General features: G+C 41.5%; 1 protein-coding gene across 1 annotated transcript in view; it reads right to left on the reverse strand.

The window, feature by feature from the left end:
• The window catches only part of dars1 (aspartyl-tRNA synthetase 1), a 40,306-nt gene extending 23,810 nt beyond the window's left edge, over nucleotides 1–16,496 (reverse strand). The window contains exons 1-6 of the mRNA XM_030427295.1: nucleotides 16,340–16,496; nucleotides 12,694–12,796; nucleotides 9,118–9,147; nucleotides 8,696–8,753; nucleotides 6,827–6,919; nucleotides 5,481–5,583 (exon numbers count right to left, since the gene is read on the reverse strand). Of these exons, the coding sequence (XP_030283155.1) occupies nucleotides 5,481–5,583; nucleotides 6,827–6,919; nucleotides 8,696–8,753; nucleotides 9,118–9,147; nucleotides 12,694–12,796; nucleotides 16,340–16,362 (410 nt within the window). The 5' untranslated portion in view covers nucleotides 16,363–16,496. The remainder of the gene's footprint in view (nucleotides 1–5,480; nucleotides 5,584–6,826; nucleotides 6,920–8,695; nucleotides 8,754–9,117; nucleotides 9,148–12,693; nucleotides 12,797–16,339) is intronic.
• Between the last annotated feature and the right edge of the window lie 992 nt (nucleotides 16,497–17,488).

Genomic DNA, 17,488 nt, shown 5'->3' on the forward strand with positions numbered 1-17,488 from the left:
CAACAGTACGCAATTCTGCCGCTGCATAGCACATATAATGAAAAAGTATGCGATTGCAATACAGCCCTTATTTGTACGAGGGGTTGAATCTGACAGGTAGTATTGCTGCATGTCTATTCTGATTGAAGAAGACTTTAATCTAGCAATCGGGACCATAAAATCCTGAGGAAACTGTTTACTGAGGCAATTAATCAAGTGAGAACTGGCCACATTTTCTCATAGACATCTATACAGTTGGATGTTGTGAAACCAATGGATACACCACCTGCTGGATATAAGAAAGAATGCAGGATTGAGGCACTTTCGCACTGACTTCCCTTTTCAGTTTGTGAAGCTACGTCATCTTTTATACAGTCATTGCGTGGGACCCTAAAATGATTCCAGTCATATTATTAACTATATAATATTATTAACTAATTTAACTTTTTGCTTTTATAAAGATCTGTGTCTGGTGGCACTTAACTGTTTCAGAGATATTAAGGCTTACCTTGACCCTGCTGGTTTACTGACCTCAAGGCAGATTAATGTGCACCATCACATAGTTTGAATTCCCATTTTAAAACAGTCACGAAGGAGGAGAAGTAAATAAAGAAGCCAGTGAGTTAAAGAGTCTTCATTGTTGTTGTAGAGTCTTGAGAAAACAGGGCTGCAACTTGCATCATTTTATGAGCTCTGGGAAGTACCCACTTCTACTACAAAAACGGTTATATTGAGAGCGGGGGCAAGAATTCCCCTATTCTGCACTCAACCGAAAGCAAACTACGGTATGCGAGGGGAACCCATTTTTAATTGTGTCACCACAGGTTTTCAAAACAATGCACCATCTTCCACTGAAACCCATAGTATCATCAGAGATATGAGGAACAACACCGACTGTCGTGCAGCGTGTGGCCAGATGGGAAACCTGCTGCAATCCTTCACTCCTCCTCATTAAAAAGCAGTAATGAGGGACTGAACACTGGGGTACTGCTGTCCCTTCAGCCCCATGACAGCTGCCGCCATAGTCCTTCCCTTCTAGTAGGAGATCAGTTGGATAAATAAATCCCTGCATTAATAACCTCCGCTGCATGGCTCGGAGGCTTGCGGCAATGCAGACAGCGCACACTGAGGGAAACAGATTGATTAACTCCAGACCTAGAGTTGACAATATCACATGGAGATGAAAAATAAGACTTGGAAAGAAAAGATAAGAGGGCCTGTGCTACTAGGCTGGTTCTGCGTGAAAGCAAAGTTTGGCCCTGGAATTTATGGGTCAACACGCTGACCAGCCATGGCCCTTACTGCAAATTGGGTTTAACCTGGGTTAAAGACCACTGGGAATACCCAGTAGCACTATTTCTAGAGATACTAGACTAACTTCTGTTATCTGAACCAAAACAGAAACAATTCTAAACTCATACTCTGGCCATGAATGACACATATGGCCATTATGTCAGCAGCTAATGCATAATTAAATAATGTAACAGGCAAGCAGAAATGACTAGATAAGGTTTTCCAAATTCAAACAGTGAAAGATCCTTCACATAGCGGATGTTTTTACCCATCCTATTACCTACTAGTGTCAAATAGAGCTTGACCAATATATGATGACATTGACTTTTCAGACATATTGGTGCCAGTGTTTATGTTGGCCAATATGAACCAATAGTGCACCACCGGAAAGGATGCTTAGGATCATTTATGATTATAACATTCCTAGTTAGGCTTACTGTTATGGAGCATTGACATCACTTTAGACAATACATTGTATTGTTAGACTTCCACATCCTCCTCTTGCCTCCCACATGTCCTTGTCACAAGTGTTTCATAACGTAATTTGAGGGATCATTGCAAAAAATGTTTCTCTCTGCACATCGATGTATCAGAACTTGAATTTTCATTTCCTTATATCGGAATTTTCACCGGCCCCAACAATCTAGACAGTGTCAAACATTGTCTTCATAACATGAGATCTCACTAAAACTCGCATTATCCTCAAATAATAGTTTCCTTATCTCATGTAGGACGCCTGCTACACTTTGACAACATGTGCAACGACAGAAAGTGTTACTGAAAAGAAATGCTGCTGCAGTCTTTTTAAAAAAAACACATAATTTCTAAATGAACGGAGCAGCAGTCATGAGTCATCAATCATTCACCTCCACTGTGTCTGAGGGGAGCCAGAAATCTCAGTGACATTACAGTAGAGGGAAGTGAAAAATATGGGTCAGTAAACCCGTTAAACTACTTATAGCTCGTCCCTTATGCTGTGGTAGAGCTGCTGCTCTTACTGAAAAGGCATACGCTCAAACACAGTTAAGGCCATGCTGTTATTATTTCCAACATGTGTCATCCAAATCAGCGATTCTTTAAAAAGGCCCAGACTGAATCAGGTGATATAGTCTCGAATTAAACCCACGAACTTCACAGCACACAATGATCCAACATTGTCTTTCCAGTACCAAGCCATTACATCAGCCGAGTTCAGACTTCCATTCCGCTTTCCACGTGGTACTCGTGGAGTACTTGAGCTGTAGAGCCTGAATATCACTTAATTAAATTGTGTGAGTGAGAGGAGGATGACTTGGACATACAATGTGTGAAAGGAGACTTCCCCGGCAATGTCATCACTGCCCTCGGCATGATTATGAGGGGATTTAGTTGTAATCCAGGGTCTTACTCGGCTTGTCAATCATCACACCAAAGAGTGTGAAACTAGACGTGGGCCAGAAAAACCACAGGAAGCAATAGTGCCACCTGTTCCTCAAAATAGAAATATGAAAAACACATTCTGATCCGAGGAGGAAATGCACAGAAATTAATTTATTTGTTTCACTGCTGCAAGGCGTTTTGATGTAAAGACGATGTTTTCTTAGCAACCGTGTCATTACTTTCACTTGCTCTGCTGTCAGGTTGTAGGGTATTGCAAAACGATCCAACTGCCCAACCACAGCATTGCGGCACCATCCAACAGTTACAAAAAATATAATGAAATGTGAGCGATGTCCTAAACACAATATCCTGTGGCACACAGCAAACCTTTCTTCGATATTAGACAACGTGCAGTTTGAGATCACTGATTCCTTCTATCCCTGTTGTTGAGTGCCCTTTCTGCAGCTACAAAGCACTGCAGGAGAACAGATACTAAAGCTGAATCTCAATGATGACTGGGAACAGCTCAGCTGAGTGACTTGGAGGAACTATGGCCCGGTCAGAGCATCCTGACATCGCTAACAAAGTCGGGGTCAGTGTGTTCAGAGGAGGTCAAAGCTCGGGTCTGAGCAGCGGTGACCTCGCCCTCATTAGAAAATATAGTTGTTAGTCTGGATTTAGTTTCCCGTAAACAACCCAGCACACTGCCACAACCCACCAAGAGGCTCCTCGGGTCTCATTTATGAAACATGAGTATAATGAATGTGTGTAAAATGGTAATTTATGCACACTTGGGCGTTCATCAAACATTTAGCAGCTCCGACTTGTTTACATATAACTCAGGCAGGTGTGTACATAAACTCCATCATTCATTATTTATGTTCATTAAGTCTGGAAGTGCCGTTTGTATGCAGGCATGAATCATAGAAATGTTTATTGTGTCACTTGCTGTAGATGCCATCTGACATTCTTTTTTTTTTTTATCCTGGAAAAAAAAGACTGTTTTGCTGCTGAATCTTAACTGATTGCGGCAAATAACAAGAGAAGAATGGCTTTTCCATTGGCTCCTTGGCCACGCCAAGCCAAACCATGCCTTGTTGAATTGCGTTTCCATTACCACTTTCAACGTGCCTATTTATGTTAGATTGGAGATTGACCGTCTCTGGCGTTGTGGTCATGTCAGCAAGGCTTCATCATTATTCATAAGACTAATAGTAGCTTCTTCCATCTCTTCTAGATCCATTTTAAACAGTAAGTGGACGCTGCCAAGCGTAATTGTGACAGCCTAAAGATCCAGGATGATATGTAGTTGGCTACCAACAACCGTTGCACAGAGCAAGGGTAAACAGCGCTACAGCCAATCAGCAGTGGTTGTGCAGAGGTGCAAATCAAACCAAGTCAAATCAAATCAAATCAAATCAATCCAGCACATCTGTATGAAACAAAGCTGAAGGCCCGGACACATCGGGCTGTCGTGCATAATCGGGGTGGTCAGTGAGTGAGTCAGTCAGTGCACGACAAAAGACAGGGAAAGCCCCTTGAGCCCACTGCTGTTGCATCTATAATTTCACTCATTTAGCGTGGTTTCTCCTTAATCCCCAGAGACATTTGCAACTATTTATCAGAAATATTCTCGATTATAAGCGTCTAAATTAGTAACAGTGGTGTCAAAAAATGCCGCTTAATCATATCAACAGTTTGTATATCCCCTTTCACGCAGGTGCAGAATGTAGGAGCTAGTTGGCCATCTGCTGCAGTCTTTGCGGAGTGTTTAAGTGCAGCTTTCAGGCCGGGAGACAGAGGCCATGAGGTGATGCAACAGTCCGCCTTTGTCGCAGCTTGTTCTTTGATGTCAGTTTGGTGTGTCAGGGCCTTAATGGTCAACCCACAGTGGCCTCAATGATGGGTATGAGGTCACTGTCATTAACAAACATCCCAATGACTTCTGGCACCGTTATTTCAGAGATGTGCCGTTTAGTTAACAGTTTTAACCAAACTGACTTCTTTCATTTTTTTCCCCCAGATGCTCTGCTTCTACGAAACAGTCTACACTTGTTGTGTCGTCTTCCATGAGATGATGATATGATAGCTGCAACTTAATGGGAGGCTCGTTTTAGACTCGGCTGCAATCTCCGCATTGCTAAAGGTTCTTAGTAAATTTATTATACAATGTCACATCTGCCATTTCAGTCTGGTAGATTACAGCTGTGGGTGTTACGCTTTGCTAATTTAGCAACATCCAAGGAGGTGCCCATTAAGTAACACGTGGTAATTAAGTTCTTCCACATTTACAAATACGTTTAGTTCATCAAACAAGGGCAGTGCTTGAAAAAAGATGCTTCCAAACATCTGTGTCATATAAATGATCTCTAAGTTTTAGTTAAATTACATGATGACGACATGAGTCAGAAATGTTTCTGATGTGAGAATACTTACGAGCCCCCTCGTTAACATCAAAAGTGGAAGTATTATCATTTCCCCCCCCGCCCCCGTTACCCTTTTAATAAGGTGCACATCCGCCAAGAGTCGTGTTCATTCATAGACGACCAGAAGTGAGCTAAAACTTGGCTGCTAACATGACTAATGATGCTTGGCACTTAAGTATTTCTTCCTCCTCTGATCCAGGCTGCTGTATCTGCCATCTCGACAGGAACTGCTCCATTAAAACACCGCTGTATTCCACCCCGTTAACAGCCAGCTTTTGTTGTCGAGTGAAAAAATGATTGATTCCCCCGCCCCTCCACCTCACTCGGAATGTGTGAAAATGGTTCGGCGGACTATTAGGGCCCAGGATTTTCCCACCATTGTTTCGCGCCCTCTCTGACAGGAAGAGCAGTCTCGGTACTCACTTTGCGGCAAACTTGACCATCTGCTTGCTGGCACGATCTCCCACTGCGACGAGAGCCTGCACGTTGAACTGCTGTTGACGCAGGACCAAGAAGCATTGCTTCCCTGAAAACAAAACATCAACAATACATCATGAAGGGGCGGTTTACATCTTGTTATCCAAGCTTAACACGCATGACATATGAAAGGCTCAGACGCTCTTTCTGAGGCGGCGTACGCTCGGTGTGTGTGAGTGTGTGACTCTCGTCATCTACAGGTAAAGTGTCAAACATTTGTGAACGGAGCCTTCTCTTTGAAGAGCACTGTGTGGAGAAAGGCTGATTGCTACCTTCCTAACAAACACACACACCTAGGAAGAGTGTAAACATGTTAGCCAACAAAAAATACCCAGGGCAGTAGACAGTCGGACCACCCAGGTACTTTGATGTTTGTTGCCTGTGAGAAGGAGGGGGTGGGTGGATGGGTGGGTTAGGGGGTGGGTGGATGGGGGGGTGGGTGGGTGGGTGGTGGAGATAACAGCAACGCCAAAATCCCACCAACAGATGCACCTCATCCCAGAGCAAATCAGGATGTTATTCTGCTCACACGGACATCCTTACAGCGAGCGGAGAGAATGAAGACAAGAGCGGAGGGGAAGCAACCCTCGACTCTGGAAGTCATCTCGAAGGGAAACGGCGAAAAAAATAAATCATCCAGACCTCATCTGATGTGTAATCACAAACTAGCAAAAAAAGTCTTGATGTTTCACGCGGAGATGTAATAACCTGGCAGAGCTGTGTGGGTTCATTGTGTTCAAACAGAGGGACTCCACTGCTGCCAGTAGCTCGAACCCAACAAACACAGGTTATCTGAGCTTCCACTTGGCAGTGACATGCTCGTCTGACAATGATATCAAAAAACACCCTCAGGTTGTCAAACTCTGCTTAACATGGAAGGAATGGAGGGGGAAAAAAACTGCTTTGCAATCCCACAGAGGAGTATAATGTAGTCAGTTTATACAAGGCTACAGTTTGGTATGTATGTATGCATGTACGCATGTATGTATTTTCACAATATAAGCTGTCTGTTTTCGTTTTGTAGCTTAAGCTTTTCAGTGTTGATCAGATGTCAGTCATTAAGGTCATGGGAAATCTAAAAGAAAGTCAAAAAGAACTGGTGTTGCTTTGATTTGGACTTGAAGAGAAAGGAGTGACGTGGAGAACTGGCCCAAGGGCAGACGTTTTTTTCGACATTTCACTACAGCACACCAGGGATTAGCGCCGAGGTCATCTTATCTCGGCCGTTTGTGTCTTTCGCACAAAAGAAGCAGAAAAAGGTGAACAAAGACGGGGGCGTGAGGTGATCTCACCTTTTGCTCTGCTGGTGTGGACTCGGGCGCGGAGCCAGATCAGCTGGTCAGCTTTGTCAGGAGTGAGGTCTTGGACCCGAACCAACGCCCTGTCTGGCTCATACACACACACACACACACACACACACACACACACACACAGAGAAAGACAGACGCACACAAAAAAATATTACTTCAAAGGATTTTAATGCTTCTCTTTCCTCACGTCTCCCCCCTGCACACTCCCAAGGGCAGAAAGAAATGTGAATAAGCATGCATGTGCGTGTAAAGACGTACACACAATAAAATGCTCAAATTACAGACATGCCTAATAAATAAGACACACTAGGAGGCCTGCTGAAAAGCTGTCTAACTCAGCCATTCTCTGTGGGCTATATGACAAATTGACTCTAGTTTCACCTGTGTCACTCAGAGGCATGCTTTGGCCTTATTATCAGCGAGCACACGGAGGAGACATCCAGGCTACGCCAGGGAAAACAGAGCCGCCCTTTTGGCTCAGAGCTTTGCGTCAACCCACATGAAAGCCCTAACCCTCCAACCCTCCAACCCTCCAACCCCCCCGCCTCCCGTCCCAATGGCTGGGCTTGGCATGCAGGTGAGGGAGGCCCCACTTTGTTTGCTGCCACTGGAGCTGAAAGAGCATCCAGACAGATGGACGACCTCGACAGGTCCGCCTGCTGCCTTGTTCATCTGGGAGTTATCACACACTATTAGTTACAGCTATTATCGCTGCCGAGATCGTGACGACAGAGGAGACCAAAAAAAAAAACAATTTCTTCGTGATGTTTATCATTTCTAAGTCTCATCGTCTGTAACGTTTGACAGCCAGACTAAAGGTTACCTGAGATGTCCTGTGCTCATTTGCATTTCGATATTTTCATAGTACATTGTTCCGACATTAAGCCCAAAGTAGCGGTAGTGACAGAACTGAATTGATGTCTGTGTCAAAAGAGTAAGAAGACGAGACAGGACAAACTCTGTTAGAGGCACTGCTGTGTTTACCCATAATGCCTCTATGGGCATCTCTATCTATATCTTATGCTGCGCTTGCTTGGTTTGGTGTTAAAAAAAAAAAAAAAGCAAAGCCAGTGTAACATCGAGTATACGTTGCAGTAGTTGTGTAGAATCTCTGTGTAAAAAGAGCTAATCTTAAACTAAAAGATTAGAGAGTGCAGGTCAGCTGACCCTGATGTCGACTGTAAAACTGACTACAATCTCAGAGAAAAGAAAGTCAAATACATAGAAACGAAAGACATTGTTTTCCAGGGGGGCAACTACCTCTTCTGGTAATCTGTAAGTGACTGACAGGAAATTGTGAATAACACAGTGCACAGATTTAAAAAGAAAAGGAAGAGAAAGAACTCGACACTGGTACCTGGAAATGAGATCAAAACAAGGTGTTCGCTTTAAACCAAAGGAAGTCTTTCGAGCATATACTGCATCGTCTCATCTCTCATTTTTTTTTTTTCACACTTTGCAAAAGACAGAAATACTTCTGAAGTGCATATCATTCTTTCACTACGCTGACATTGGCACATGATGATATATACTTTTTTTTTTTTTTAAAACCTCTGGAGGATTTATCAGTCCAATGTGGAGAGATGAGGACAGGGTTAGATGTTAATTCTACCTAATCAAACTATATATAATTACTTTTAAAATACCAAATATTTCCTCATGTGACAATGAAGAGGCTCTTTATATTCACCTATAGTCACATCAAAGTAAAGGCACGGTAAAGGCTTTATCACTTTGTAATTTGGTCCACTGCAAATCTTTAATCACAATTATCTATCATTTTCTGTATTTTTTTAGCAAAAGCAGCTGTTTGGTTGACTAATGAGGAAGGGAAGCAGCTTTCACACACACCCAGTTTTTGTTGGGACTGGACCATAGCTGGCACACCATATCTGTCCTTGGCAAAGTCCTGGAAGATAAAAACATGGAATCTTAGTCATTTCGTCAAACAGCCAAATAAAACATCACAATGCTTTTAGTAGTATGTACATTCAGTCTCCATTGTTCTCAACTCTACCATTTTGACTTCATAAGCGTCAGGCTGTCTACTACGTCTTGAGATAACAGACAGACAGAACAGATAATGATGCTTATCACCATCTAAGGAGGAAACTGCTGAACATGAAACAGAGTTCGATGTGTGCAGGTATTTGCATACAAACTGTTGCAAAGGTGTGAAAAAAAAAAAAAAAAAAACTGAGGTAGAATCAAAGTCAAGACAGGAAGGCAGGGGTACTGGAGGATGAGTGCTGTGATCTGGAGGGGATACTTACATCTTCCTCCGTGCTTTGATGCTCGGCAGCCTGAAACACACAGAGGCGACGAGGGTTTAAAGGCCATCGCAAATTCCCAGGAAATAACAACACAATAACAACAACAGGACTGTCTATTAAATTCAAACACAGACGCACACAAAAAATTCAGAACCATTCAACTTCAAATGGAGCAACTTAAAACGTTTTTGCTACAGCAGTCATGTAAATTGTGTTTTCATCTTGTGCTATCAGGGATTTGAATAAAATTAATAAATCATATCTCAGCCACGGAGACGAGCCTCAGATCCCTGGAATGCAGAGCTCTTCTACACATTGCTCAAACACATCATAGACAATGAGTAATGGCAGCAGGAGATATTGCTTTGTAATAGAAACGGCGTAAGTGGACAGATTCTTTATCTCTGCGCTGACTTCCAGGCAAATGACTCCCAGAGTGCGATGAGATCGAGTCTTGGCAAAGTCACAATTCCATTTTCTATGCAAATTGATATTGGTGTGTGGAAATGGCTGGTGGCGGCGGAGTGAATTTGGATCGCCCATCCGCGGTATGATAATCCAGTCACATGATGGATGATATTGCACTTCATGATCAACTGAATATAGACCTTCTATTGCCATGAAGCCGACGGGCCGCACCGGAGCCACTAAAGTGACAAGTGTCAGCACAAAAAGTGCACAACGGCAAATAACACGGCTAACACACGCTCAATAAACATTCAACTCGGCTTTAAGGTCTTCCCTGAGGCGATGCTTTCTACATCATCCGGATATCGGCAGCAATAGCCGGCATATTAAACACTGACACATCTGCTTCTTCTATGAAAAATGCTGACTGGAAGAAGAACTTTGCTGCCCTCGCCCATGAAAGCCACATGAATCACGGTACACTGAAGCACCTGGTGCCTTTTTGTCTTGGATAAGCCAGTGCAGGGCTAAATGACTATGAATCTTACAATAGAGACGAATTTCCTAACTCTTATCCTGCAGATATTCCATGAAGCGACAGCCTGAGAAAGAATTTATGAATGCACAGATTCTAATTCCAGCACTGACGATCATGGAAACATTAGTAATTGGGCTGCAAAAATAATATATTTTAATGTGAAAGCAGTAGTACGTAGGGGTGGTGAAAAAAATTGATTCTTGATTAATCGCGATTATAATACTGACGATTATGATTCGATTATTACATTACCAAAAAATCGATTAAAAATTATTATTTTTTTTTTTTTTTTGAAATAGTAATACAAACTGGAGTCCTCCTCTTACTGGCTTCTGCTACATGGTCCACAGTCTGGAGCCAAGATATGTTATTCCATCCTGGAGCTTTTTTTTTTTACACTTAAATCGATTCCAAATCTTTACAAGGAGACAAACCTTTCCGTGCAAGAGTCCCTCAACTCTGCTCACAGGGTAGCAATAACCTGCGATGCCTGGACATCCAGAGCTACAGTCTCATATGTGACCATTACAGCTCATCATATCAGCAGTTAATGGAAGCTAATGTCCTACGTACTTCAGACGAAAGCTATGGATGATAGCCACACAAGCGCAAATATGTGTGACTTTCTCAAAGCAATGGCAGACGAGTGGGGAATAGAGAAACACGCCCTGGTTCTTGTCACCAACAATGCTTCTAACATGAGTCCGGCTGCTGAGCTTGGCAGCTTTCTTTTAACAGTGAAACACTACATTTAAAACAAATAAACATAATAATTTTGATATTACAGTTACACTATACAATATTGAAGGTGCTGTGAGGTGTTACTCAAAAGATAAGTAAAATAATTCAGCAGCTGACTGATGTTAAATGGAAGATCAATAATCGCAGGGTTCTCCCCAGACGGTGGAACAGCGGCGCTGCACTCAAAATTTCTGGGGAGAACCCTGAATCATTAATAATTGAAAATCGAATCAATAATCGTTAATAATTGAAAATCGATTTGTAATCGAATCAAGACTTCAATAATCGGAATCGAATCGAATCGGGAAATTGGGCCGATTAACCACCCCTAGTAGTATACCATTACTGTGTAACCGGATGTGTTGACTATGTCATCGCAGTAAGCCGACAATTTCCATCCTTTTTGTCAGGAAGTGTTTGTTTCTTTAAAATATTCACCAAGAACATAACAAAGGAATTTATTATTTACACATGACAAATACAGGGCAGATGTTAAATGGGGAGGCTGATTACCATTACGCTAGCAGGTTGCTGGTGGTTTGTGAGGGAAAAGGGAGAAAAGAGGTCAGACGAGCTGTAGAAATGTGTACTAAAAGCAAAGTTGAAACATTTTATGTGGATGTCCAATCAGTGTTAAAGGTAAATGTAGTCAATCAAAGCAATAAATTCCTCATTGAGGTTATATGGCTAGAAATCAAAGCTAAATTAGAGTGTAGTTCTTCCTTAACACCAACCACATCACAGTACGCTTCAAATGATGGAGGAGGAGAGATCAGTTTTCTTGCTTTAATTGACGACAGTTGCCATCAACAATGATTGGACAGTCACATAAAACGTAGCAAATTCTCCCTTTAAGATGAAACCTTCTCCCCTCAGTATAGCATACACAGCATCTGATCTGATAACGGTTTACCATAGAAAGTCAGTCTACCGTTATCCCACAGCACAAAGAATAATTGTACAGAAAGATCATTGTTGGGAGTTGATATCCAGAACAATATTTATATGCATAAGCACAATAGATGTTCAGATGTTTTGTTTCACAGCACCCATGAGAATGATCCCAATGATTGTTGTGCCAAGGGAAAAAGTTGCACCTATTTTAGAGAAACAGCCCACCGGTATCAGTTTGAGGCTTGGTTACACAAGATACGCAGAGTTTGGGCTTTGGCATCAGTGTCAGGACCGAGGAAGTCAGATGTTCATCCCAAAATGTATAAAAGCTCAAAAACATCCAAAACCAGTGGCATCTGTGGCGGTGAAACGCAGATGCCAGCTCTGCCGTCACTTAAAAATGTGGCACTTCTTTGTACTGTGGCAGTTTTTGGCACTGATCCACATGCTTTGTTGGATATGAAGACGCATATTGTCCTCAGTTTGCAAACACTCTTAGCGGTTGGTGGCTTTGTTAAGTCTGCTGAGATGAGGTCATAGAGGAATTTTTTAAGGACCTTTAATGTGTGAAATCTGTCAAAAAAATTGACCCAATAAAAAGGTCAGAGGAAGAAAACATTGTTGCCAAAGAGAGGACAAGTATCAGACACAACTGTCCACCAGACTTTCTGATGTGCGAGAACACTGTAGTGAGCCTGAGCCTCACTGTGTGATGTTTAACGTCTCTCTTCGCATACAGCTCTCGCAAGTGCACACCATGTCGTGCAGTCAGTGTAGAAGAAAATAGCACTTTGTTTGGGTGGACATAAACAAAACCAAAATGACAGGAATACTTAAACAATGGACACTCTTGACCCCCCTGTGGCTAACCAACCCTCCTGGTCGCCTCAATGCCCAGCATAACCGCACGTCACGGCCTTAACAGCTGTAAGAGGGGGAGACGGATGTCAAACAACAAAACAGAAAAAAAAAAAAAAAAAAAAACTGCCACTGACCAGCTTGGCCTGTTTCTCAGCCTTCTTTGCAGCTTTCTCCGCTTCCTTCTGCTGTTTCTTCAGGCCTTTCTTTGACGGACCCTGCTGCCCCTCCTCCGTCGCCCTGAAACAGGAAGAGGCACACAACATAAACATTTAAGTCCACTTCCACCTTCTATTTCTCCTTCATCCAGAAAGGAAGTTGTTGACCGCCTGGGAAAATTAATTCTGAGCCATCGCCACCTCCAGCTTTTTAAGTCCCCCCTACCTTTAATCCCCATTGTTATTTCAGACAAAACAGCGGCAGCCTGCTTAAACGGAGAGGTGGGAGTTTGGAGAGCAGAGATGTCAGAAAGTAAGATTCGCCTGATAAACACAAAGGCTTTAAAGAAAGAGGACAGTAGTCACAGCAGTGTTTTCTAATCCGTTACAGAATTCGTGAAGAATACAGATTATCCGATTATGATAACATTTAACCTTATCTGAAAGTAAAGGTGTCTTTATTTGCCAAATGTTACGGCCAAACTACACAGCACAGCACAATGACTGAGCTGATAAGAATGTGACATTTGGCCCTTTAAAGTCAAGTTTGTTTGGAGCAGCGACAGCAGACTAAACACAACAGGACGCTCTTATCTAGGTGAAAAAATTAGGTCTCGTATATACAGGACAGCGGCGATGAAGAGGAATGAAGCCGAGCAGAAACCGCAAACTTTCATAAAAAGAATGAATGAATTTTAATTTCTAAGAATGTTCAGACGGCTTTGGTATGTTTGTGGCAAAGAGAATAAATCTAAAGGAATGAAAGGCTGCCAGCGCAGCACTCCTTGTTCTTCTGGACGGGTTAGAAGACTGGTCTCAGAATTACATCTTGAGAGGCTCCGAAGCAACACACATAGGTTTTTATGAAAAACTTGAGGATATCTGCGGCCAAATTACACACCTTAATTCTGCCGTTTCTTAGCTAGAATCCCTGCTATGTGATATCCAGGTGTGCCGCTCTTCGCCATGTGTTTTACGTTATTATCTTCATCCAATCTGGCCTTTGTGGTGTTTGTCTTTTCTAGGTTTTTGCTCTATTTTTCTTTTATGTGGGGTTTAATCATTTGTATGTAGTTGTCATTTTTTTTTCTGTTTAAATGGTGAAAATGCAATACATAGGGGGAAAAAAGAACATTCAGACACTGTGCTAGAATGTTGAGTTTCGATTTATCCTCAAAAAACAAGACGATACATTGTAAAACTGAAAATAAAATAAAACCTCACAACCGGAACAATAATTGCAAAATCAGGGCAGCATCTGGGGCTTATGGAGAAAGTGACGTGCCAATATTCTAGGTCAAAGACAAACGGCTGTAAAAGATAACGCTGCAATAAAGCGCCCGATCACAGACAAACAGTCTGAACTTTGCACTTCTCCAAATCAGACTTCCAGCCACTGTTATAAAAGGTGAAGGTGAACGAGTGAGTGCTGTTTGGTTTGACCAGTGACCAGGTGTCTAGACCTAAAGGAAGCCCATGAGCAACATGGGAGCCGTTTCTGTTCAGTCACAGGAAATAACAAGGACCAAAGGCCGACTTTAAATAGCAATAAAGCCTAAACAAGAAACTAAAATCACAACAGATAATGTTGTTTCTTCCGAGGGAAGACTTCAGACAAGGTTTTTATACTTCCTGTACAACCAAATATAAGGCTAACATTGTTTCGACAACCGGCAGTTAAAATATCTTCACATAGCATCTTTGGAAAAAGCAGACACCTGGAAACAAAAACTACAACTTGTCTTACATCCTTGTTATGAGCCTGAATTCCTCTGTACCAGAGTGTGAAGTAGATTAATGAAGATGTACTACTTGTTGAACTGGATCAGCCATGTGTTTTACCCTCAGGGAGGTGAGATCAGTTCGACTGTCTGGAGCAGCTGTCCAAAAAACATCTACAATCTGCTGTCAAATTGCTGTGCAAACAAACTTTGCGGTTGTTCATCCGTTACACTGCAAATGTTATTAATCGCAGACAAATGATTATTATTTGCACAGTTAAACACGAACAGCTTATCAGTAAACCAACTTTACCGAACAACAGATGTCCTGATGAATCACGTCCGACAGGCGGATTCATAAAAAGGCAATAAATTGAAAAAGCAGTTTCACATAAAAAAAAACGTTATCAGCCCTTCCTGTGTGAGTCATCCGAAGTACAACGGCACAACTGAAAGCTCATAAAACTACAATTCAGTATGATGTCGCAGTAAAATATCACATTAGTGGAACAAATACGTTTTAAGTGGTGTTGACGGGGTTTGATTCAATAACTGGCAATAGGTTACGCTACTATTTGTGGTGTTGTTGCATTAGTTTGGATTATATTGTAAAGTAGTTTCCAATAATTTTCTTCCTCCCAATTTGTGTTTGAATGCGTTTTATTATACTGCAGTTTAGTACCACAACACTGAGTGAGCACCCAAATAACATAAGGATTTATCAGCCCATACAATAACTGATGGTTACCTACTTCTTAGGCCGATGCCAATAAGATAATAAATAACTCCACATATTTGTATTTTCAAAAGAAGTTCCTAACCTGCGGTTTACGAACACCTGAGGGTAAGAAAGGCCACGATGCAGTAAGACGAAATTGACGATTTGAGTTTATTTGTAGATCGCAAACAGCCACCTACTGCGTCAGAGGTTTTAAATGTTGTGCTTTCTAAGTTGAAGAAAGCAATTTAGCTTCATATCACAGACTAGGATTTCACAGATACTGTTAAATACCAAATTATATAAAATCGGTCGAAAACATATCATGCATCCCTCATTTCAAGGCCAGTGTATTGCATTGCATAACATCATACATTATTTCTGTATACTTGGGAGTGTATATTTCCACAGTGAGTTTAATTACTTTGACTAATTCGTTTGACCCCTGAACATTTCTTCCGGTTTTAAACTCCAACCCTAAAATGCAGGTGAACACCTTTTGGCCCGGAGGCACAACTGACAGGAGTCAAGAAGAAGAGGAACGTGCAGGCGCATGACCTGACAGGTTGAGGTTTGCAAAACATAAAACTAAAGATTATGGGTGGATTTACATGTAGTAAAACCAGAACATATGTAGAGGATATGATACAAGATGTTGTCTGAATCATAAGGGGGGCCAGACTTCCACTCTGAATGCATGCAAAACACACTTTGGCACCATTTCATTCACATGCCAGATTTGAGTCTGCCACACAGAACTGTACAGCACAGAGGCAGACATGTTTTCATAGCAACCAAGTTGTGTTTACCAAAAACCTACAAAGCTTAACATCCTGCCTCGTATTTACATCTCTGCACATCTCTTATTAACTTATGCAAGGCCATCATAAATTGAGCAATTCTTTAACGTAGTCTGGTGTTGAAAGACCACCAAAATCTCGCCTGCACACAAGTCAGCTAGCATGAGTGCTAATATTCCGCTTTACATCGCTGCTGTTTAAACATTTTCTTCATATGGGCAAAACTTTATGGTGTCTCTACTTGAACTGTCAGCTGATGCAATCTGCTGCATGTTCAGGTAATGCTAGCTGGTTGCTAGCCGCACTGGCTGCTAGCACACTAGCTAGTTGAAAGTGCTGCTGAGAGACGAGAGTTACGACCCGCACGACATTCACAGCGCTCTTACCCCTGGACTTCCTCTTTAGTCATGTCGAGCTATATTCTTGGGAGAACGAGGAGTAAAACACGTTTCACGGGCTGTCTGTCAGAGAGAAACACCACATCAGCTGTTCACTGCATGGACGTGCACGGGAAGGAAGGACCTGTTTTGACGGAACACACAATACCGGATGCTTTGGGGTTCCGGCTAGAAACGAGTGGATGAAACGCAGTTCCGACGGACTTATTTAGTCCAGGATTGTACACAGGGTAGACAAAATAATGTAAACACAACGTGGGAAATAACTTTCAGGGTTAACTTGATCATGTGTATGAATAAGTTGCATGTAAACGCACTAGAACTCAGTAAGAAGTATCCAAAAGTCATAGAGTAAAATACAGTAACGCAAGTAATAGTCTATAACTATTGTAAACATGAAAGTCACCCATACCTATATTACTTGAGTAAAAATTAAACATTAAATGTTCATATGGGCGTCGGTGTCAGAAGAACAAGTTAAAGTCAACTACACATATTTAGGCCCACATGTATATACTGTATATGAGTAGTGTTGTATAAAGTACCCAAAAGTACTTGAATAAAAGTCAAATATGACTTTGCTAAGTGAAAGTTAGCCATACAAACAGTATGCTATGTGAGCAAAAGTCTTAAAGTATCTGATATTAAATGTACTTAAGTCTCAAAAGTATAACTCAGGCAATAAAAGTAAAAGTAAATATGCATACATTAACATTTATGAAAATACTGTATACAGTGGGTTTACCGATTATCGGACTGGCAAGCATTTTTCTGATTATCTGAATCTTTTTTTTTTTTTATTGCTTGAGTGTATATAGGTTACTGTATAGTATGGGTCAAGTGATTATTGGTCTAGCCAATTATCGGATCTGATATTCAGCATTGTATCATGTTATATTTTTGTTGTTGTTGTTTTTATCTGATTACTGATAAAATACACAACTATAATACACAACTCTATATATATATATATATATATATATATATATATATATATATATATATATATATACATATACATATATATATAAATAAGTAACTGATAACTAGAGTTATGGAATTACAATGTACAAGTACCTGAAAACTGTAGCTGGAGGTCCAGTATTTGAGTAAATGCACCTTGTTACAATACCTCCC

This window comes from Sparus aurata, chromosome 9, assembly GCF_900880675.1.
Source record: "Sparus aurata chromosome 9, fSpaAur1.1, whole genome shotgun sequence".
NCBI classification, from domain to species: Eukaryota; Metazoa; Chordata; class Actinopteri; order Spariformes; family Sparidae; genus Sparus; species Sparus aurata.